This window comes from Stegostoma tigrinum, chromosome 39, assembly GCF_030684315.1.
Source record: "Stegostoma tigrinum isolate sSteTig4 chromosome 39, sSteTig4.hap1, whole genome shotgun sequence".
Lineage (NCBI taxonomy): Eukaryota > Metazoa > Chordata > Chondrichthyes > Orectolobiformes > Stegostomatidae > Stegostoma > Stegostoma tigrinum.
In genome coordinates this window covers 12,811,055-12,834,807 of record NC_081392.1, presented here as the reverse complement: position 1 = coordinate 12,834,807, position 23,753 = coordinate 12,811,055, and the positions used below count along the sequence as shown (strand labels likewise).

The following is a 23,753-nucleotide window of genomic DNA, read 5'->3' as shown; positions in this document are numbered from 1 at the left end:
AGTTATCGAGGTTTATAAAATCACGCGGGGCATAGATAAGGTTGTTAGCAAATGCCTTTCCACTAAAGTGGGCAAAGATTTAACAGGGACCTGTGGGGCAACATTTTCACACAGAGACCTGTTTGTGTGTGGGCTGACTTCCTGAGGAAGTGGTGGATGTGGGTACAATTACAGCGTTTGAAAGACATTTGGATAAGAACACTAATTGGAAATTTTGGAGGGATATGGGCCAAAAGTAGGCAGGTGGGACTCGTTTAGTTTGGGGAATTTGGTTGGCATGGATTGGTTGGGCCTGTCTCTGTGCTGTATGACTCTATGGCGAAAGAGCAGAAGGAACTGAAATGTAAACTCTGATTCAAGACCTAGAGCTTGCCGTAGCTGGCTTTGTTTTTAATTTCAGGCCACACTCTGTGACAGATTATCCTGTTTCCCACACATTCTTGGTGAGGTCACAGAATCGTAGAATCTGCAGAGCAAAGAAACAGGCTATTTGGCCCAAATCAACCTTGTGGAGAGATTCCAACTCAGACCCACCCCCAACTGTAACCCTGCATTCCCCATGGCTAACCCACCCTAGCCTGCACACCCCTGGGCACTATGGGTAAATTAGCACAGCCAACAGAGAAATAGGAACGCACCCTTAGCAACACTGAACGCGCTTTTGGTCATTGGTGTTCACTAATGTACCTTTGGGGGGTGCGAAATCTGCCATCCTTACCCTGGTCTGGTCTATATGTGACTCCAGACCCACAGCAATGGGAGTGACTTTTAGGGAGAATCCCTACAGTGTGGAAGCAGGCCATTCAGCCCGTCGAGTCACATCGACCCTCCGAGGAGCATGCCACCCAGACCCACCCTATCCCTGTAACCCTGCATTTCCCATGGCTAACCTAGCCAGCCTTCAAATCCCTGGGAACTATGGGTAATTTAACACGGCCAATCCACCCTAACCTGCACATCCCAGGGCACTATGGGTAATTTAGCACGGCCTATCCACCCTAACCTGCACATCCCTGGGCACTATGGGTAATTTAGCATGGCCAATCCACACTAACCTGTACATCCCTGGGCACTATGGGTAATTTAGCACGGCCAATCCACACTAACCTGCACAAGTTTGGGCTGTGGGAGGAAACCAAGGCAAACCGACACAGACATGGGGCTGGGCTCAAACCCTGATCCCTGGTGCCCCCCCATGAGCCGCTGTGCCGTCCCAGAAAAGCAGAAGCCCACTGTGCCCCAGCTTGTTAACCCGGGGCAGGCACAGGCCGGGAATTAAAACGCCAAACCCCGTGTGAGATGTGGAGCGAAACTGAGAGGCCCAGGAGGCGGAGAGACAGAGAACTTCCTGCCGGGAGTAGCGCAGCGTTTCCAATTGGAGACTGCACCAGTAGCAACTGGTAACCATTAGCTGGCCTGTTTGTCCAAGGCAGAGCATTGAGTTCAGATACCTGACTGGGACCAGCTGTGTCAACATCGCCCAGGACTCCATGTGAATGTAGCACCATACAGTCAATGCTTGCCGAGAGTCATGGGGCTATCGCTGCTGCGCTTCCTCCAGCTGTAGGCAAACCAAAAACAAACACTGCACCAAACAGAAGATGACGGACCAGTGGCATTATCGGCGGACTGTTAGTCTAGGAACCCAGATGCTGTCCCTGGGACCCAGGTCCAAATCCTGCCACAGCTCGTGCTGGAATTCAAATTCAATAAGGAACTAATTGGTATCATTGTCACTGGCTGGGCCCAGTCTGTATTGCCTGTCCCTAGTTGCCCCTTGAGAAGGCTATGCTGAGCTGCCTTCTTGAACCGCTGCAGTCTGTGGGCTGTAGAAACACTCGCTGTGTTGTTAAGGAGGGGATTCCAGGATTCTGACCCAGCGACACTGAAGGAACGGCGATATATTTCCAAGTCAGGATGGGGAGGGGCTCGGAGGGGAACTTGAAGGGTGGGTGTTCCCATGTATCTGCTGCCCCTTGTCCTTCTGGAGGGAAGTGGTCCTGGGTTTGGAAGGTGCTATAATGAATCCATTGTCGATTGTCAGGAAAAACTCATCTGATTCACTAATGTCCTTCGGGGAAGGAGACTGACATCCTTACCTGGTCTGTGCCTACATGTGACTCCAGACCCACAGCAATGTGGTTGACTTTTAACAGCCTTCTGGGGAAACTAGGGATGGACAATAAATGCTGGCCTGGCCAGGGATACCCTCATCCCATGAATGAATGAAACTAAAATCTGTAGCAAGACCGTCCCTGAAGCTTCCAATTTTTGACAATTAATCTCCAGTCTAGTGCCACGTGTAATTCTGAAGAAAAGTCAAAGGTTTAGCAGCTGGTTAGCTTTTAGTAGCCTCATCAATGTAGCAAAAAGTCCCAGGGGGTATTATAAAGGAAGACTGTGTTATGTAAGGACAAATCGAGGCAGATCGGGGAAAACCGACTCAAAGGGGTAGAGTTTTAAGCAGTACGCCAATGCAGGAGAAGGTAGTTGGGAGCTTTATAGAACCATGGAATCCATACAGTTTGGAAGCAGGCCATTTGGCCCATCAAGTCCACACCAACCCACCACGAGAGTTTCACACCCACACCCATCCACAAGGCAATTGGTTAAATTCTAAATTGCCCTTAATCTGGCATCAAGAGACAGTGTCAGCGATGATGACCATGACATCATCATTGGCTGTTGTTTAAAAACACTGCCAGTTCACTAATGCCCTGGAGAGAGGCCAATCTGCTATCCTTACCCAGTCTGGCATACAGGTTGCTCCCAACTGCCCTCTGAAATGACCGAGTAAGGCACCCAGTTTGGGGGCAATTAAGGACACCCTCCCCCCCGACCCCCGCCTCCTCGTGCCAGGAATCAGTGGAGTGAGCCTGCTCTGATCTGTTTCTGAAGTAGCTAGGCCATTCCCTAAGTGAGAAGACACAGCTGTGCCCTCACTAACACTCTGTGCAACTTCAGCAAAACGTCTCTAACGCTACGTTCCCAGTGCAACAAACACCAACATTTCATTTGCATTCCTAATCTTTTGATAGAATCCTACAGTACAGAGGCAGGCCATTCAGCCCACCACATCCCTCTGAAGAGGAGCATCCCAACCAGACCTGACCCATCCCAATCATCTTGCATTTGCCAAGTTTTATCCACCTATCCTGCACATCCCTGAACAATACAGGGTAATTTAGCACAGCCAATCCACCCTGACCTGCACATCCCTGGGCACTATGGGTAATTTAGCACGGCCAATCCACCCTGACCTGCACATCCCTGGGCACTATGGGTAATTTAGCACGACCAATCCACCCTGACCTGCACATCCCTGGGCACTATGGGTAACTTAGCACGGCCAATCCACCATAACCTGCACATCCCTGGGCACTATGGGTAATTTAGCACAGCCAACCCACCCTAACCAGCACATCCCTGGGCACTATGGGTAATTTAGCACGGCCAATCCACCCTAACCTGCACATCCCTGGGCACTATGGGTAATTTAGCATGGCCAACCCACCCTAACCTGCACATCCCTGGACACTATGGGTAATTTAGCACGGCCAATCCACCCTAACCTGCACATTCCTGGGCACTATGGGTAATTTAGCACAGCCAACCCACCCTAACCTGCACATCCCTGGGCACTATGGGACAATTTAGCACGGCGAATCCACCCTAACCTGTACATCCCTGGGCACTATGGGTAATTTAGCATGGCCAATACCACCCTAACCTGCACATCCCTGGGCACTATGGGTAATTTAGCATGGATAATCCACCCTAACCTGCACATCCCAGGGCACTATGTGTAATTTAGCACAGCCAATCCACCCTAACCAGCACATCCCTGGACACTATGGGTAATTTAGCAAAGCCAATCCACCCTAACCTGCACATCCCTGGGCACTCTGGGTAATTTAGCACAGCCAATGCACCCTAACCTGCACATTCCTGGGCACTATGGGTAATTTAGCACAGCCAATGCACCCTAGCCCGCACATCTTTGGACTGTAGGAGGAAACTGGAGCACCCAGAGGGAACCTACGCAGACAAAGGGCAACCTTGCAAACCCCACACAGACAGTGGCCCGAGGTCACTAACCTATGCAATCTGCGTATCAGGGCTTGCAACTCTCTCTTTATCTGAGGTCCTGAGCCAGATGTGAGCAAGGCAAAGACATCCCTTCCTCATCCGTCACACAGTGTTTGAAACTTGAGCTCATTAGCGCGGATCTGAACTCCCTCAATTTGCAGAAACCTACTGCAAATAGGATTTCTGGGAACCCACAGGTTCCCACCAGCACCCACACACTACAGAAGCAGCGCATCACCTGGTCTGCCATCTTTACTGAGGTTAGTTGAACTTGTTGGAAAGATCACAGAACTGTCACTTGAGGTATGTCAATTGGTTTCATACATTAAGCTGTGAATATATTGCAATACAATGTGGGATCTCTTGTGGCGCCACAGCACTACCTCTGGATCAGGGGGTCAGGGTTAAATTCCCACCTGCTCCAGAGTTCTGTAATAATATCTCTGAACAGGTTGTTTAGAAAATACCTCCAATACGATGGCATGCCCAGCATCAATTTAAAATACTACTTAGAGGGGACAATATATTTAAAAATCATCTTCTTGCTCAGCTAACTCAACCATTGAAAGCTCACCAGCATCTGAGCTTGCAAAAGTAACAGCTTGAAAAAGATAGCACCCCTTTCCTTGTTGGACTGCAAACTTTTATCTGCACCTAGGTATCGTTGCACACACTCTCTGTGTGAATGTGAACTAAATGTACGTTTAGCAAGAGTTGATCATTCGCACCCAAGTGTGAACTGCAAACTCACCTTCCTCCACATATTCACTTTAAAGGTGTTTGACAGATAAATGCCACAGCCGCGTGGTTTCCATTAGCCTGACGCCTGAACTGATTTGCAGGTTTAATGCTCTAAAAACAGACAGTGACGGCTAATTTAGCTTGAGAAAAAAATACCAGATATGTTCTCGCAGGCCCCATTTCCTAATGTAACACTTAAATATTTTTGCCTTGTAACACTCACACTCACATTAACACCCGTTTAAATTCATGTGCTCAAATTCTCACTCTCACATTCACACTCACAGTCACACACACACACTCACACTCACATTCACACATACTCTCACTCATATTCACACTCACACTTGTGTTCACACATACGCATTCACACACATACTCACATGCGCATCCACACTCTCACACATTCACACCCACACTCATCCACATACTCTCACTCACATTCACACTCACACACACACTCGCATTCACGCACACACTCACATTCATGCACCCACACACACACTCACACACACACACACACACACACACTCACATTCACACACGCACACTCACATTCACACATGCACACACTCACATTCACACATGCATACACTCATGTTCACACCCACACTCACACACTCACATTCACACACAGACATTCACACATGCGCACACTCACATTCACACCCACACACACACACTCACACACACACACACACACACACACACACATTCTCACACACACACACTCACATTCACATGCACACACTCATGTTCACACCCACACTCACACACTCACATTCACGCACACACATTCACGCATGCACACACTCACATTCACACACACACACACTCATGCTAACAGCACTGCTGTTCCTCAATCAGAGAAGGAAACCAAATGGCTAATCATATGGCAAAATAACATAGAGAGAAGCAGGAGGCAAAAAATCAATAAGCTGGAAAAGCTAAATCACTGTTTAATGGCAGAGAAAGAGCAGTGCTCCATAATAGCATGAATCATTGAAGCTGATTTTCATAGAACGATTAAGTGGTCATCTGGTATCCAAGCAGCTGGTAACTGAACTCAAAGGGAAAGACAGAGGGAACAGCTTTTATTCAGCTCAGCCAGACATTCCGGCTGAGTCCACTCTGCACAGACATTTCTGTGTTGGAATATTGGATTGCTTTGAGTTCCTTGGATCCAGGTAATTGGGATCACATCGATGGAAGCTTTCTATTGACTGACAGTTCATCAAACAACTCCAGCTCAGGTCAGAGGATCTAGTTTATAAATAAAACAACAGAGGAAAGGGTGACAGACAGCAGATTTGTCGGCATGTCCATGTCTCCCTGTGCTTGGTATTGTCTTCAGCTCCACCTTAATCACAATGTGGGGAAAGAGATCATCGCTGGGATCCTGCTGTGTTGCACTGCTTACTGCCCATCCTCCTACCGCCCCACATCATTCACCTGGAGCGCGGTGAGGTCACCGCCACAGAGGACTGTGTTGAGCTGGGTACATTTGAGGGGAAGCTGGGTGAATGGAGAAACTGTTGGATGGATGAGGTGAGGAGAGGTGGGACGTGGTTTTCATTGGATGTAATGATTAGAACAAGAGCCAGGAGGATCTCATTGACTATGATTGGGGCTGTTAACCCGGGCCAGTTGGGGAGCCCTGGCTGACAGATATAAACTGGAGCATCAGAGCGTCTCTTCATCTGAGGGACTAGGTTTGAGCTAGCTGGTCAGAGCCCCTCCCTGTAAGTGTGACCAGAGATCAGCCTCTGCGCAGTTATTCCAGTGCGTCATCAGGGAGGCAATCGCCTAATGGTTTTATCACTAGATTAGTAATCTGGAGACCTAGGTTATGTTCTGGGGACTCAGGTTTGAATCCCACTGTGGCAGATGATGGCATTTGAAATCAATGAAGTCTGAAATTAAAGGTCTAAAGATAACCATGAAATCATTATTGATTGCCAGGGAAAAGCCCACCTGGTTCACTAATGTCCTTTAGGGAAGGAAACTGCCATCCTTACCTGGTCTGACCTATATGTGACTCCGGACCCACGGCTCTCAGCTGCCCTCTGGGCAATTAGGGATGGGCAATAAATGCAACCTGGCCAGCAGGGCCCACATTCTCTGAATGACATTTTTTTTTAAAAAGGCCTCTTTCACTGCAGTTTAGAAAAAGGACAGATGAGCATTTATTTTACACTCTTCATGATTGCTCCGATATCTCAAAACATCTTTCAGTTCACAAAGTAAGTGGAAGATTTTGGAAGTCAATTTGCACACAGCAAGATCCCACGAACATGTGTGCTGGCTGAAGGGGGTTAATCCTCCTCTCGCTGTGACACCCCCACTCTCCTGCTCTTCGTCCAAATGGGGGAGCCTTGGGATTGTCTGCTTCCTCCTGGACAGGTAGCTAAAGGCCTCAGTTCAGTACCTTGATGGAATAGGAGCACTGTGGACAGAGTAACTCTCCCTCAGCGCTGTAATAATGCATTGGCTTCTATCTTCAGGGCTCAAGGCCCAGAGTGAGGCTTTGTATTACCATGGTGACAGCCCTATTAACCCGAGCCAGAGCTGATCTACATATCGCCCAAGGGTTGAATCTTGAAGGACGCGTTAGGGGCAGCAGAAGCTTCTAGAACATCCCTGGAAGGCTGCAATTATCATTTCCTCTGGTTCATGTCTTCTGGCCAAAATCATTATTCTTTCTTGGGATGTGGGCAATTTGTTGCCCATCCCTAATTGCCCCTTGAGCTCAGCATCAGCCATTTCAGAGGACAATTAAGAGTCAGCCACTTTGCTGGAGACATGTGTAGGCCAGACCAGGAAAGGATGGAAATGTCCCTCCCTATAGGGCCTCAGTGGACCAAATGGGGCTCTAACAATTGATTATAATTTCACAGTCACCGTTACAGTGCCTTGGGGGCAGCACGGTGTCTCATGGGTTAGCGCTGCTGTCTCACGGCACCAGGGACCCAGCTTCGATCCCACCCACAGGCGACTGTTCGTGTGGAGTGTGTGCACATTCTCCCTGTATCTGTTTCCCCCTGGGTGCTTTGGTTTCCTCTAGCAGTCTAAAGAGGTATAGGCTATGGGGAAATGTAGGGTTGCAGGGACAGGATAGGTGGGGCAGGGGGGTGTGTTCTGGGTCTTGGTGAGGCTCTCTTCAGAGGGCCAATGCAGACTCGATGGGCTGAGTGGCCTGCTCCCACACACTGTAGGGATTCTATGAAGTTGACAGTTCATGATTTGATTGAATTGAACGTCCAGCAGATATTTTGAACCGGTGATCCACTGGCCCCTCTTTTCCCCAAGGCTGGCAGGTCTAGATTAGTGACGTTACCACTGTAAGGGGATAGGTTAGCTCAGTAGGGCTGGATGGCTCTTTGCCTAACAGCATGGGTTCAATTCCTGCACCAGCTGAAGAACTCTTCTCTCACCTTGCCTGGGCATGGGGACCTGTTGTCTCTGACAGTTTGACATTTGTCTCGGTCCCTCCAATGAGAGAACAGCTCTACGGTCTGACCAAACTATGTTGGTTTCAAACTTTGCAGCTTTAGGAGTCCTGTATTGGTCTGTTCACAGCACCAGAGAGAGAGCAGGTGAATTGCACCTTAATTTGCATACCACACCTTGATTTGCCTGCCAAATGATAGGATCAGCTATGAAAAGCAGCTCAATCTGAACAGTCACAGCCAGCTGTCTGACAGCTTCGGGGGGGGAGGGGGAGGAGGCAGTTGCCGAAGTGAAAACGAATCCAACAGAGAACATGCTCAAAAAATAATACCCCACTCACCCCAAGTGGCCCCGGGACGTTCTGTGCAAATGCTTTTGAAAATTCAATAATAATTTCTTTCCTCTTTATGCAATAGATTTTCCTCGGGGCCGGCAGACCACCTGGCGTATTGCAAAATAAAAACCAAAAGGACTTCAGGAAATCAGAGACGAAGATTGGAATTGTTGGAAAAGCTCGGCAGGATCTGGCAGCTCTGTCTGGTAACATCAATTTCTATCTTTGCTTCTTTTGTATTGCAGAATTCTTACTATTTTCACAGACATTCTGGAGAGTTTGTGTGTGTGTGTACGACGCTGCAAACTGCTGAAGGTAGTTACTTCTACATTCAAACTGCGCACAGAATGAGATAATGGAACTGAGCAGCATTTGATTTCGAATAGACAATAGACAATAGGTGCTGGAGTAGGCCATTCGGCCCTTCGAGCCAGCACCACCATTCATTACGATCATGGCTGCTCATCCACAATCAGTATCCTGTTCCTGCCTTATCCCCATAACCCTTGATTCCACTATCTTTAAGAGCTCTATCCATCTCTTTCTTGAAAGTATCCAGAGACTTGGCCTCCACTGCCTTCTGGGGCAGAGCATTCCATATATCCACCACTCTCTGGGTGAAGAAGTTTCTCCTCAACTCTGTTCTAAATGTGTATTACCTTTTTAGTTATCCGCTGTTGAGCTTTAAAAGCTTCCCAGTCCTCCGGCTTCCTGCTCATCTTTGCTGTGTTATACTTCTCTTTTATCTTTACACAGTCCTTAACTTCCCTTGTCAGCCACGGCCACCCCTGCCTCCCCTTAGAATCTTTCTTCCTCTTTGGGATGATCTGATCCTGCACCTTCTGCATTTTATCCAGAAATACCTACCATTGTTGTTCCGCTGCCATCCCTGATAGAATGTGCCCACTTTAACCATGAGTGCACAAGCCAACATTGCAAAGTTGCAAAATTTCCTCTGCAAACTTTTAGTCAGCCTTCTCAGGGATGTTATGGCACCCCATGCGCTGTAGGAGAGACTCAACCTCATCCTTTCTGGTCCAGAAATAGGCTCACTACCGCGAGATCCTGAAGGAGTTAACTTATAACCCCACATAACATTAGATAGTCAATATGCCCCAGCAACTAATGATTGAGGGTAAAGGAAGAGTGTTGTTGAGACAGTGCGATGTTGACTCTCCCATACCATTGGCATTCTGCAGGGTTATATCATTCATTTAATCAGGAGAGAATCTGATGTTCGGATAAGGCAAATAGCACTCACTATCAACCCTGCGCCAACGTTTCCTGGGCTGGCTTATGATCATAGATCACAGAATCCCTACGTTGTGGAAACAGGCCCTTCGGCCCAAAAGTCTAGACCAACCCTCAGAGCATCCCACCACCGCCCCGCCATTCCATCCCTGTAACCCTGCATTACTCATGGCTAACCAACCCAGTCTGCACATCCCTGGGCACTATGGGTAATTTAGCACGGCCAATCCACCCTGACCTGCACATCCCTGGGCACTATGGGTAATTTAGCACGGCCAATCCACCCTGACCTGCACATCCCTGGGCACTATGGGTAATTTAGCACGGCCAGTCCACCCTGACCTGCACATCCCTGGGCACTATGGGTAATTTAGCACGGCCAGTCCACCCTGACCTGCACATCCCTGGGCACTATGGGCAATTTAGCACGGCCAACCCACCCCAACCTGCACATCCCTGGGCACTATGGGTAGTTTAGCACAGCCAATCCTCCCTAACCTGCACATCTTTGGACTGTGTGAGGAAACCCACGCAGACACGGGGAGAATGTGCAAACTCCACACAGGCAGTTGCCCGAGGGTGGGATTGAAGCTGGGTCCCTGGTGCCATGAGACTGCAGTGCTAACCACTGTGCCACCTTAGTGTGCTTCATGGGCAGGCATTGCCTGGGCTAGCTACTTTCTTGTTCATTCATGGTTTGACTGGCCAGGCATTTGTTGCCCATCCCTAATTGCCCCTTGAAAAGCTGGTGGTGAACTGCTTCTTGAACTGTGGCAGTCCTGAGGGTATTGGACAATGCTGTTTGGGAGGGAATTCCAGGATTTTGACCCAGTGACACTGAAGAAGTGGTGATACATTTCCGGGTCCGGAAGATGAGTGGCTTGGAGGCAAACAGTGAGCACTGTGCGATCATTGGTGAACATCCCTGCATCTGACCTTAAGATGGAGGGAAGGTCATTGATGAAGCAGCTGAAGATGGTTGGGCCTAGGACACTGCGCTGAGGAGCTCCTGCAGAGATGTCCTGGAGCTGAGTGACTGACCTCCAAAAACCACGACCATCTTCCTGTGTGTCAGGTATGACTCCAACAATCAGAGCATTAGCCCCCGATACCCGTTGATTCCAGTTTTGTTCGGGTTCCTTGATGCCACACTCACTCAAATGCAGTCTTGATGTCAAGGGCTGTCACTCTCACCTCACCCTCTGGAATTCAGCTCTTTTGTCCATGTTTGAACCAGGGCTGTAATGAGGTCAGGAACAGAGTGGCCCTGGCAGAACCCAAACTGGGTGTCACACTGAGTGGGTTATTGCTGAGTAGGTGTGCTGTAGAAGTCACCTCCCATCACTTTTGTGGTTGACAGAGAATAGACTGATGCGTTTTAATAGATAACTGAAGAGAAACCACATAAACGTACAAACCAGTTAAATGAGCTAACTATTTAAGATGTGATATTGTTCATTCAGTCACAGGAAATGACATTACTGCCCAGGCCAGTAAATGCCCAAACTCATTGCTTTTAGAAGTTTGCGGTGAACCTTCCCAAGTATTGAGTGGCTATTGCAGACAGCAATTGAGCTACATCACTGTCAACATGACTAATCCAAACAGACTCCCTCCTCAAAAGAACATTAGTCAGGCAGATGGGTTTTAAAGACAATTGGACTATTTCATCGTCACCATTACTAAGACCTTCCTTACAATTCTAAATTTATGTCGTGGGGTGAATTTAAATTCCTCCAGTTGCTTTGTTTGGATTAGAATCCTTGTTTTCACATCATTCATCCAGATTAGGAACACCAGTAACATAACCAGTATTCCAAAACATAACCAGTATTCCAGCAACATAATCAATATTCCAAAATATAATCAATATTCCATACATAACCAGTATTCCAGCAACATAACCAATATTCCAAAACATAATCAATATTCCAAAACATAACCAGTATTCCAGCGACATAATCAATATTCCAAAACATAACCAGTATTCCAGAAAAGGAACCAGTATTTCAAAACATTACCTGTATTCCAGGAGCATAAGCAGTCTTCCACCGGACATCACAGGAAAACACAAGCCATCCCAATGTTCCATTGACAGTGGGACTTGCACCTTCCTTTGAGTTTGTGAGCATCCTCTCTGTTTGTATCTTGCTCGTTCTGCAGAATTGTATTGCTCTCTTAATCACGAGAGGAGCTGATGTTCATACAGGACAAACTGCTCTGTATGTTTGATAGTGATATTCCGTACGAGAGAAAGGACAATGTCACCAAAATCCCTTTGTTATATTTAGCTGCACAGTCCAGGTTGCTATCTAATGAGAGGTTTGGTTGTTCATAAATAGGATAACAGATACCCAGGAGTGAGCCACAGGCTGGAATCGAATCAAGGGCTTTGGGGGTGTCTATATACAGAATAACAGATCCCCAGGAGGGAGTTACAGACTGGAATTGAATTGAGGGATTCAGTGGATAAATTTATAGAATAACAGATAGCTGGGATTGAGTTAAAGACTAGAATCTAATCGAGGGGTTCAGAGTGGTTTATATATAGAAAAACAGACACCAGGAAGTGAGTTACAGACTGGAATCTAATCAAATGGTTCAGGGTGTTTATACATAGAATAACAGATACCCAGGAATGAGTTCCAGATTGGAATATAATTGAGAAGTTCAAGGTGGTTTATGTAAAGTGTTACAGATATTCTGCAATGAGTTACTCATTCAAATTTGTCAAAGGCATTTGGATAATTTATACATAGGGCTTGCTGGAAATACAGGGAGGGGCGATCGGCTTTTGTGTATTTTCAGAATTCGATTTTGCATTTGCTGTTTATTTATAGAGAATAATAGATCTCCAGGTTAGCTTTCGAATCGGTAATCTAATCAAAGTGCTCAGCTTTCGTCACCATTCTCTGCATCAAAGTTTGCATTGTTTATATCTGTCACTGGAGCAATCTGATTAGATTACATTATCCCCTCTAGCTGTTACTAATTAACCAAAAGTTGACGCAATCAAGCAGCTTTATCGCAGAATGATTGCCAGTTAATTAGAAGGAAGTTGTATCTGGTATGAGCTATTGTCAGATGCATATTCCTGTGCATGTTGCTGTTTCATTTAGACTAACTGCAGGTAAGAGATTTGTTGTTCTGTCTTCTGCAGCTTTAATTTAATTTCCGCCAATTCTGCAATTTCAGTTGGACACAAAACTGTTGGAAGTAGCCCCTCGGGAGGGAAGTGATTGGATAAACGGGGGAGGCGATCTGCCTCAGGAAGGAGAGGCGCTCTGGTTCAGGTGGGATTTGTTTAGAATCCCAGGGTTGGTTAGCTCAGTTAGCTGGATGGCTGGTGAGTGATGGGTGGGCTTGGGCTGAGGTTACCATGAAGGGCTCTCCTCCTCACCTGAGGTGCGGAGACTCTTAGAATGAACCCCAGTCTTCTCCCTCTCACGAGATGGCAGTCCTGTGTGGCCTAGTACAGCTTTGCGTTTAATTGAGAATCCATGTAGGACCCAATCTTGATTGGGATTTGCTTTCGGAGATTGGATTGCAGAAGGTGGGGGCTGACGCTGTTCTCTGGCCATCCAGCTCGAGGCTGGGTGCCGGGGATGATACACAATCAGCTGGATTGTTGTATGACTGAGTGGGAAACTCCATCACCTCTGTAAAACAGAAGGCTGTGTGTTAAAATCTCGCGCCACCAAACCAGTGTACTCTGCATTATCAGCTAAGATATTAAACCTGAAATAACTCCACAGAGGCTGGTATACCGTCTCCCTCTATATATGCGGAGAATCTTTGACACTGATCCAGCTGCCTTAGAGCCAGCTCTCAGAGTGAACGCGACCCCCTAACACTCCTGTTTATATCTGGCAGCCAGGGCTCCCTGATTGGACCAGCTTAACAGCCCCAGTCAGGGAACTCATACTCTATGGGGTCCCCCTGGCCGACCTTGTTATAATCACTACAAAAGTGAATCCCTATCTACCCTCCCGAGTACACGTTAGAGATCCTGTAGGTTATTTTAACAGAGCTAGCCTTGTAGCCTCACCACTACTCAATCTATAAGGCCATAAGACATAGAATCAGAAAATCGGCCATTCTACCCATCAAGTCTGTTCTGCCATTCAATCATGGCTGATAAGTTCCTCAACCCTATTCTCCCGCTTTCTCCCTGTAACCCTTGATCCCCTTGATAATCAAGAACCTGTCTATCTCTGTCTTAAATGTACTCAATGGCCCGGCCTCCACAGCCTTCTGTGGCAGTGAATTCCATAGATTCACCCCGCTCTGGCTTAAGCTGTTTCTCCTTACCTCCGTTCTAAAAGGTCTTCCCTTTACTCTAAGGCTGTGCCCTCAGGTCCTAGTCTCTCCAACCAATGGAAACATCTTCCCAACACCCGCTCTGTCCAGGCCATTCAGTATTCTGTAAATTTCAATAGATCCCTCCTCATCCTTCTAAACTCCAATGAGTCTAGTCTCAGAGTCCTCAAACTTGCCTCGTATGTTAAGCTTCTCATTCCTGGGACCATTCTCGTGAAGCTCCTCTGAGGTTCCCTCACTGAGAACTGATTGTTTAGTTGTTATCACCAGTGGTGTTAGTGGGAGCTTGCTGTGCTTTCTTCAAAGCAACAACAATGACACCTCCAAACTGTGTCGATGGATCCTGAGTGTGCGAAAGGTGCTATATAAATGCAAGTCCAGTTTTAGTTTGCTCACCTTGCCTCAGATACCCAGGTATTTTTCCCTTATGGGATTTATGGGATTGGGAGTCACTCGCTAGGCCAGCATTGATTGTCCTTACTTACCCTTGACCCAAACAGTTTGCTTGGGCCATTTTAAAGTGTAATTATGAGTCGATCCCTGGGCCTGGAGTCACGTGTAGGCCAGACCAGGTAAGGACGGCAGATTTCTTTCCCTGAAGGAAATGAGTGAACACTGATGGGAGACAGTTTCACAGTCACTATTGCAGAGACTAGTCATACAGCGTGGAAACAGACCCTTCGGTCCAACCAGTTCACACCCACCATAATCCCAAACTAAACTAGTCCCACCTGCCTGCCCCTGGCCCATATCCCTCCAAACCTTTCCTATTCATGCACTTATCCAAATGTCTTTTAAATGTTGTAGCTGCACCCACCACTTCCTCTGGAAGTTCATTTCACACACGAACCACTCTCTGTGCAAAAAAATCGTCCCTCAAATCATTTTAAAATCTTTCTCCTCTCACCTTAAAAGTATGCCCCCTGGTATTGAAATTCCCCTAGCCTAGGGAAAAGACACTTGCCTTTCACCTTCTCCATATCCCACATTATTTTATAAACCTCTACGAGGTCACCCCTCAACCTCCTGCCCTCCAGTGAAAACGGTCCTTGCCCACACAGCCTATTTCTATATCTCATTCTCAGCAACGTCCTAGTAAATCTCTCATGGACCTTCTCTAACTTAATAATATCCTTCCTATAACAGCGCGACCAGAACTGGACACAGTGCTTCAGAAGAGGCCTCACCAACATCCTGTACAACCTCAACATAACATCCCAACTCCTACACTCAGAAGATGAGCAATGAAGGCAAGTGTGCCAGTCACCTTCTTAACCACCCTGTGTACATGTGATGCAAACTTCAAAGAATTATGTACTTGCACCTCTTGGTCTGTGAACCAGATGGGGATTTTACAGCAATCGAAGCTATTTATATTAACTCATTCATCCAGCTGTTGGCTGGCTCAGCATTTATTGCCCGTCCCTAACTGCACATCTAGAAACCCACATAATGTTCTGAGGACCTGGGTTCGAACGGTCAAGATGAAATTCAATAAAGAAAAATCTGGAATTAAAAGTCTAATGATGACCACGAATCCGTTGTCAATTGTTGGAAAACTCTTTCAGAGACAGTAGGAAGTGCAGATGCTGGAGAATCTGAGATAACAAGGTGTGGAGCTGGATGAACACAGCAGGCCAAGCAGCATCAGAGGAGCTGGAAAGCTGACATTTCGGGCCTAGGCACTTTTTGAGACCTTTCAGACAAAGAAGGGTCTCGACCTGAAACGTCAGCTTTCCTGCTCCTCTGATGCTGCTTGGCCTGCTGTGTTTATCCAGCTCTACACCTGGTTATCTACGTTGCAAAACCCCATCTGGTTCACTAATGTCCTTCAGGGAAGGAAACTGCCATCCCTTACCTGGTCTGGCCTACATGTGACTCCAGACCCACAGCAATGTGGTTGACACTTTGGGGCAATTAGGGATGGGCAATAAATGCTGCCCCAGTCAGTGACTGCCACATCCCGTGAATGAATTAAAAGAAAACCTCTTCCCCATCTCAGTTGTCACTGTCTATCCCCTTCTGCATACCTAGCTTTCCTTCAAGCATGTACCATTCACTCCAACCTCTCACTGTGGAAGTGAGGTCCACATTCTCCCCATTGAGTGAATTCTGCTGAATTTCTTGGGGACCATCTTGGGCACTATCGATGGCCTTCTCCCCCATGAGAGGAAAAACGCTCTCTGTCTCCATCTGTCAAAACATTTCGACATTTTAATGACCTCTGATAGGACACTGCCACCCCCACCCAACCTCCTCCACCTCCCACCCCCGACCCCCAGCCTTTATCTTCAGGAAGTCACGCTGTCCAATCATCTCCTTATGTTTGGCCCCATTCTTGGTATCCATGTTGCCAAATTTCCTCCATATCCTCTCCAGGAGATCTATGTCATTCTTGCCAATGGCTCAAGGCATTCAGGGTCATAGATTCAGAGAGATGTACAGCACAGAAACAGACCTTTTGGCCCATTGAGTCTGCACAGGTCAAAAACAGCCACCTAACCTTTAGAAATAAGATAACAGGGTGTGGAGCTGGATGGAACACAGCAGGCCAGGTGACATTAGAGGAGCAGGGAAGCTGACGCTTCGGGGCTGGGCCCTTCTTCAGAAAAGACCCTTTCCTGGTCCTCTGATACTGCTGTCTTCGTCCAGCACCACGCCTTGTTATCCCAGATTCTCCAGCATCGGCAGTTCCTCCTATCTCACTTAACTTTTAGAAACCCATTTTCCAGCAGTTGTTGCTGTTTGCCTCAGCATCAAAAATACACATTAAATTATGGCAAACGTTTTATTAACCAGTACCTGTGGGAGCAGGAGTGTGTACAAGTTAATCAAATATCCCAGTTGATCAAGGATGCCATGTAATGAATGTAAAAATATACACTAAGTGATAGAAACATAATGCAGCGGGTATAAACATCACCGTTATACTTTATTTGCGGCAATAATCACGTTAATAATAATACAACTTTGCCCTAAATAAAACTTCCATGCCGACAGCCTTCTCACTCACACCCTCAAACGACTACTTGGACATTGTGGTAGATTTCATTCCATGAGGAGAAGTTCACTCGAAATTGAATCAACATCGATAGTTTATCATCCAGTTGAACAACAAATATATTAACATAGAGGAAAATAAATTTGATAGAATAATGCATTAAAGTGCAGCATATTTGAGGTCTATAATTTATTGAAAGTGTCGGTTCATAAGGTTGAATCAAAGTTTGCTGCATTTCTTCAACATTCTGAAGGTATCTGCCTCTCTCACCTTTTACATGCAGTGAATTCCAGATTCCCACCACCCTCTGGCTGAAAGCATTTGTCCTCACATCCCCTCTAAACCTCATGCCCCTTACCTCAAATGCACCCCCCCTCCTCAGGTCACTGATCCCTCCAATGATGGGAAATGTCTCTTCTATCTAACCTATCTGTGCCCCTCATAATTTTACACATCTCAAGTAGCTCCCCCCTCTCAGTCTCCTCTGTTCCAAGAAAAACAACCCTGTTCTGTCCAGTCTCTCTTCAAAACTAAAGCTTTCCAGGTCTGGCAATATCATAGAATCCCTACAGTGTGCAAACAGGCCATTCAGCCAACACCCACCCGCAGAAGAACATCCCGCCCAGACCCATCCTGCCCCTGTAACCATGCATCGCCCGTAGCTAGCCGTCCTAGCTTACACATCCCTGAACACACAGCCACTCCACCCTAACCTGCACATCTTTGGACTGTGGATGGAAACTGGAGCAAATCCACACAGAGAATGTACAAACTGCACACAGACAGTCTCCCAAGGAGGGATTGAACCTGGGTCCCTGGTGCCGTGAGGTAGCAGTGCTGACTGCTGAGCCACCTTTAATACCCTGGTCAATCTCCTCTATTCCCTCTCCAGACAGTACTCTAATCTATGATCTAATTAAATTTAAATACAGGCTCATCATAATTCCTGACGTTTCGGACCTAGACCCTTCATCAGAGAGGTGGATGGCGAGAGGGTTCTGGAATAAATAGGGAGAGAAGGAGAGGCAGACTGAAGATGGAGAGAAAAGAAGATAGGTGGAGGGGAGAGTATAGGTGGGGAGGTAGGGAGGGGATAGGTCAGTCCAGGGAAGACGGACAGGTCAAGGAGGTGGGATGAGTTTAGTAGGTAGGAAATGGAGGTGCGGCTTGAGGTGGGAGGAAGGGATGGGTGAGAAGAAGGACAGGTTAGGGAGGCAGAGATAGGCTGGGCTGGTTTTGGGATACAGTGGGTGGAGGGGACGACCTCACCACCCAAGACATTTTTCCATCCCCACCCTTGTCTGCTTTCCGGAGAGACCACTTTCTCCGTGACTCCCTTGTTTGCTCCACACTGCCCTCCAACCCCACCACACCCGGCACCTTCCCCTGTAACCACAGGAAATGCTACACTTGCCCCCACACCTCCTCCCTCACCCCTATCCCAGGCCCCAAGACGACTTTCCATATTAAGCAGAGGTTCACCTGCACATCTACCAATGTAGTATACTGCATCCACTGTACCCGGTGTGGCTTCCTCTACATTGGGGAAACCAAGCGGAGGCTTGGGGACCGCTTTGCAGAACACCTCCACTCGGTTCGCAATAAACAACTGCACCTCCCAGTTGCGAACCATTTCAACTCCCCCTCCCATTCTTTAGATGACATGTCCATCATGGGCCTCCTGCAGTGCCACAATGATGCCACCCGAAGGTTGCAGGAACAGCAACTCATATTCTGCTTGGGAACCCTGCAGCCCAATGGTATCAATGTGGACTTCACAAGCTTCAATATCTCCCCTTCCCCCACCACATCCCAAAACCAGCCCAGTTCTTCCCCTCCCCCCACTGCATCCCAAAACCAGCCCAGCCTGTCTCTGCCTCCCTAACCTGTTCTTCCTCTCACCCATCCCTTCCTCCCACCTCAAGCCGCACCTCCATCTCCTACCAACTAACCTCATCCCACCTCCTTGACCTGTCCGTCTTCCCTGGATTGACCTATCCCCTCCCTACCTCCCCACCTATACTCTCCTCTCTACCTATCTTGTTTTCTCTCCATCTTCGGTCCGCCTCCCCCCCTCTCCCTATTTATTCCAGAACCCTCACCCCATCCCCCTCTCTGATGAAGGGTCTAGGCCCAAAACATCAGTTTTCGTGCTCCTGAGATGCTGCTTGGCCTGCTGTGTTCATCCAGCTTCACACTTTATTATCTATAAAAGGATGGCAGTAGGGTTAGCCCTGCTGCCACCCAGTGCCAGGGACCCGGGTTCAATTCCACCCTCAGGCAACTATCTACATAGAACATAGAACATTACAGCACAGTACAGGCCCTTCGGCGCTCGATGTTGTGCCGACCTGTCATACCGATCTCAAGCCCATCTAACCTACACTATTCTATGTACGTCCATATGCCTATCCAATGACGACTTAAATGTACTTAAAGTACATGTGTATGGAATTGGCACATTTTCCCCGTGTCTGCGTGGGTTTCCTCTGGGTTTGCTTCAGTTTCCTCCCACAGTCCAAAGATGTGCAGGTTAGTCGGGATTGGCTGTGCTAAATTGCCTGTAGTGCTCAGGGCAGTGTAGGCTGGGTGGGTTAGCCATGGGGAAATACAGGACGAGGGTGGGATGCTCTTTGGAGAGTTGGTATGGACTTGATGGCATCTTTCTAAGGACTTAAAGGAAATGCAAAGAATTCATTCATCTTCAAAGATGTGAAGGTGAAATAAAGAGAAAATACCATCTTTTAAGAAGTCTCTGCTTTCCCTCATTAAAGAAATATGGTAAACTCCTTACACATTAACTATTTATTACCTAGAGACAGTATGAACTGCTGATGCTGGAGAAACAGAGATAACAAGGTGTAGAGCTGGATGAACACAGCAGGCCAAGCAGCATCAGAGGAGCAGGAAGGCTGATGTTTCGGGTTGGGACCCTTCTTCAAAGAAACATCAGCTTTCCTGCTCCTCTAATGCTGCCTGGCCTACTATCGTCATCAACCACTTAGTACCTGTGCCCCATAAAGAAAAATTACTTGGGATAGCTACTTGATGAGCAGTAACCTGTCACGGCTAGTAATCTACTGCAGGAATGTGGGATTAGATTGGACATCTCCTGGGTAACCACTTTGACAATAGGCTGAGATAACAAGGTGTGGAGCTGGATGAACACAGCAGGACAAGCAGCATCAGAGGAGCAGGAAAGCTGACGTTTTGGGTCTGGACTCTTCTTCAGAGAATCCTCTGGTCCTCTGATGCTGCTTGGCCTGCTGCGTTCATCCAGCTCTACACCTTGTTATCTCAGATTCTCCAGCATCGGCAGTTCCTACTATCTTTGACAATAGACTGAATGGCTTTATCCCACACCACCCCAACTTCTGTGTTGAGAATTTTCATTGAACAGAGCAAGAGTTCCATCCATCTAAAATTGTTCCTTTTTCTTCACTCCCGCAAGGGCAAAACAGAAAGGCCCGAATCCTCCCCCTGAAGACTAGCCTATGGCTTACTCGGAAGACCATTGATGACCCAGAAACATGACGACTTAAGGCGGGAGACAAAGCAGAGAGGAATTTCTAGTTCCACAATGGGCACATCAGCAGGTTTTGTTGGAAGCAATTTCAATTGCACTAGCCCTCCCTTGCCCATCAATGTCGGATATTTTGTTGCTGAGGTATTAACGGCATTCCTTGCTGTTTTCGGGAATGTCTTCATCTGCTTTGTTGTTGCCAGGAACAGGAAATTAAGGACAGCAACAAATTACTTCCTGGTGTCCCTGGCTGTGGCGGACATATTGGTCGGGGCAGTTGCTATCCCATGCGCTCTACTGACGGACATTGGCCTCCCCCAGTGTAGTTACTACCTCTGCGTCCTCATGCTCTGCACGCTGCTGGTCCTCACCCAGGCGTCCATCTTCGGTATGGTCACCATCGCAGTGGAGCGCTACATCGCCATCCTGAGGCCATTCCGTTACCCGGTCCTGGTAACCCCCAGGAACACCGGCCTCGCCATCGGCGTGGTGTGGGTGCTGGCCGTGGTCATTGGGCTGGTGCCCCTGATGGGATGGCGCAAGGCGCGTATCGCTGAGGGGGGCTGCTTCTTCGACAGCATCATCGATGAGAGCTACATGGTATACTTCAACTTTCTCGGCTGCACCCTACTGCCGCTCCTCGCCATGTTCATCATCTACGCCAAGATATTCTTCGAGGTGAAGCGGCAGATCCGACGCATAGCTGAGAGGCACGTTGGCATCAGTGCAGAGGAGAAACGGAGGAAGATTATCTGCCGGGAGCTCCAGACGGCTATGTCTCTCTTCATCGTCCTTTTCTGCTTCACCCTGAGCTGGATTCCGATACACATCCTGCACTGCATCAAACTGTACTGCCCAGACTGCGATGTCACCACGTCTGTGATGCTAACCATGGTTATTTTGTCCCACTTTAACTCAGTGATCAACCCCGTCATCTATGTTTTCAGGATAAAGAGCTTCTGGGAAGCCTTCAAAGAGGCATCCTCATGCATCCCCTACCCCGCACTCTTTGGGAAGTATTCCAACACGAATTTGACCGTAATGATTAAAACTGAGTCTTTCGGGAACCAGAACAATGCCTTGCCAGGGCTTTAGGATTGGTGAGAAACTAACGCCAAGGTCCTGTTGGGTTGGCATGTAGCCTGGCACCCTCTCTAAGCATTTGCTGTTGCACCAATGCTGTTTCAGTTGAATGATGCATTACTTGTGACACTCACAAGCCATGAGTGCACAGAGGCCACACTGTACCTGGGTTAGACTTATAGTTTCACGCAGCACAGAAAAGGCCCTTCGGCCCATCGGGTCTGCACCGACGTAAACTACTGCTAAAAGTACGCAAATCACAATTTACTTGTCCCATATCCTCGATTCCTTTAGACTGGGGACACTGAGCTGGGGGGGCGGTGTGTGTTGTGAAGAGGATGCTGAGAGGCTTGGGCAGACTGAGTGGCAAATGCAATAAATGTGAAGTCATCCGCTTTTGTGGCAAAAGCAGGAAGGCAGATTATCATCCGAATAGTGGCAGTTTAGGAATACATGAGGTGCATTGAGACCTGGGTGTCATGCTGGAACAGTCGCTGAAGGTTGGAATGCAGATGGAGTAGGAGGTGAGGAAAGCTAATGGCACGCTGCCTTCATAGCGAGAGGATTTGAGTATCGGAGTAAGGACGTCTTGCTGCAGTTATACAGATCCTTGGTGAGGCCACACCTGGAGTATTGTGTGCAGTTTTGGTCCCCTAGTCTGAGGAAGGACATTCTTGCTATTGAGGGAGTCCAGCGAAGGTTCACCAGACTGATTCCCGGGATGGCAGGAATGACATATGACAATAGACTCAATCAACTGGGCTTGTACTCACTGGAATTTAGAAGAATTTGGCGGGGGGGGGGGGAGCGGTGGCGGTGAGGATCTCTTAGAAATGTATAAAGTCCTGATGGGACTGGACAGGCTAGGTGAGGGAAGAATGTCCCAGTGTTGGGAGAGTCCAGAACTAGGGGTCACACTCTAAGAATTAGGGATAAGCCATTCAGGGCTGAGATGAGGAAGAATTTCTTCACTCCCTGTGGAATTCTCTCCCACAGGAAGCTGTTGGGGCCAGGTCTTAGATATATTCAAGAGGGCGCTGGGCATGGACCTTGCAGCTAAAGGGATCAAGGGGTATGGAGAGAAAGCGGGAATGGGATACTGAGATTGCATGGCCAGCCATGATCCTATTGAGTGGGGAATGGTAAGGTGGCTTTGTGGTAAGCGCTACTGCCTCACAGCTCCAGGGACCTGGGTTCAATTCCACCCTCAGGTGACTGTGTAGGGTTTGCACATTCTCCCCGTGTCTGTGTGAGTTCCCTCCCACACTCTGAAGATGTGTTGGTTGGGGTGGATTGGCCACACTAAATTACCCATAGTGTCCAGGGATGTGTGGGTTAGCCTTGGGAAATGCAGGGGTTAAGTTGGAGTAGGATGTTCTTTGGAGGATTGGTGTGGACTTGTTGGACCAAATGGCCTGTTTCCATTGTGTTGTAATTCTATGGATGGTGGTATAGACATAAAGCCAACTCCTGCACCTATTTTCTATGTTATTAAATGTGACAATCTATTATAATTTGCTTCTGATCTAGTTGCCCGTCAATTAAAATTAATAAAATTAATTTTCAGTATGAGGCCGGACTAGCATTTATTGCCTTTGAGATGGTCAGGTGGTGGGGAGTTGTCTTTTTAATAACTGAGTCTTTTTCTGTGGCTATTTCAGAGTCAACCACACTGCTGCGGGTCTGGAGTCACGTGTAAGCCAGACTGGGTAAGGAGGTCAGATTTCATTCCCTGAAGGTCCCCCCTCGTTCATTCATGGGATGAGGACATCAATGTCTAGGCCAGGGCTTTATTGTTCATCCCTAATTGCCCAGAGGGCAGTTAAGAGCCAACCACATTGCTGTGGGTCTGGAGTCACCTGTAGGCCAGACCAGGTAAGGATGGCAGTTTCCTGCCCTAAAGGGCATTAGTGAACCAGATGGCTTTTCCCAACAATCAGCAATGGATTCATGATCATCCT

The 23,753-nt window shown here is 47.7% G+C and overlaps 1 protein-coding gene across 5 annotated transcripts; it reads left to right on the top strand.

The window, feature by feature from the left end:
• Nucleotides 1-5,920: 5,920 nt before the first annotated feature.
• LOC125447808 (adenosine receptor A1-like) lies at nucleotides 5,921-23,325 on the top strand. Of its 5 annotated transcripts, XM_059640929.1 has the most exons (4): nucleotides 5,921-6,017; nucleotides 8,697-8,820; nucleotides 15,332-15,435; nucleotides 20,638-23,325. In XM_059640929.1, the coding sequence occupies exon 4, from the start codon at nucleotides 20,704-20,706 to the stop codon at nucleotides 21,802-21,804; it is 1,101 nt and encodes a 366-aa protein (XP_059496912.1). In that variant the 5' UTR covers nucleotides 5,921-6,017; nucleotides 8,697-8,820; nucleotides 15,332-15,435; nucleotides 20,638-20,703; the 3' UTR covers nucleotides 21,805-23,325. The 5 variants fall into 5 exon arrangements, with proteins under 5 accessions (XP_059496912.1, XP_048378503.1, XP_059496914.1 ...); XM_048522546.2 differs by lacking the exon at nucleotides 5,921-6,017 and having other exon boundaries at nucleotides 8,517-8,820; XM_059640930.1 differs by lacking the exons at nucleotides 5,921-6,017; nucleotides 8,697-8,820 and adding an exon at nucleotides 12,900-12,995.
• Nucleotides 23,326-23,753: the final 428 nt, after the last annotated feature.

Coding starts and splice junctions, on each gene's coding strand:
- LOC125447808 (XM_059640929.1), top strand. CDS start 20,704: ATGACCCAGAAACATGACGACTTAAGGCGGGAGACAAAGCAGAGAGGA.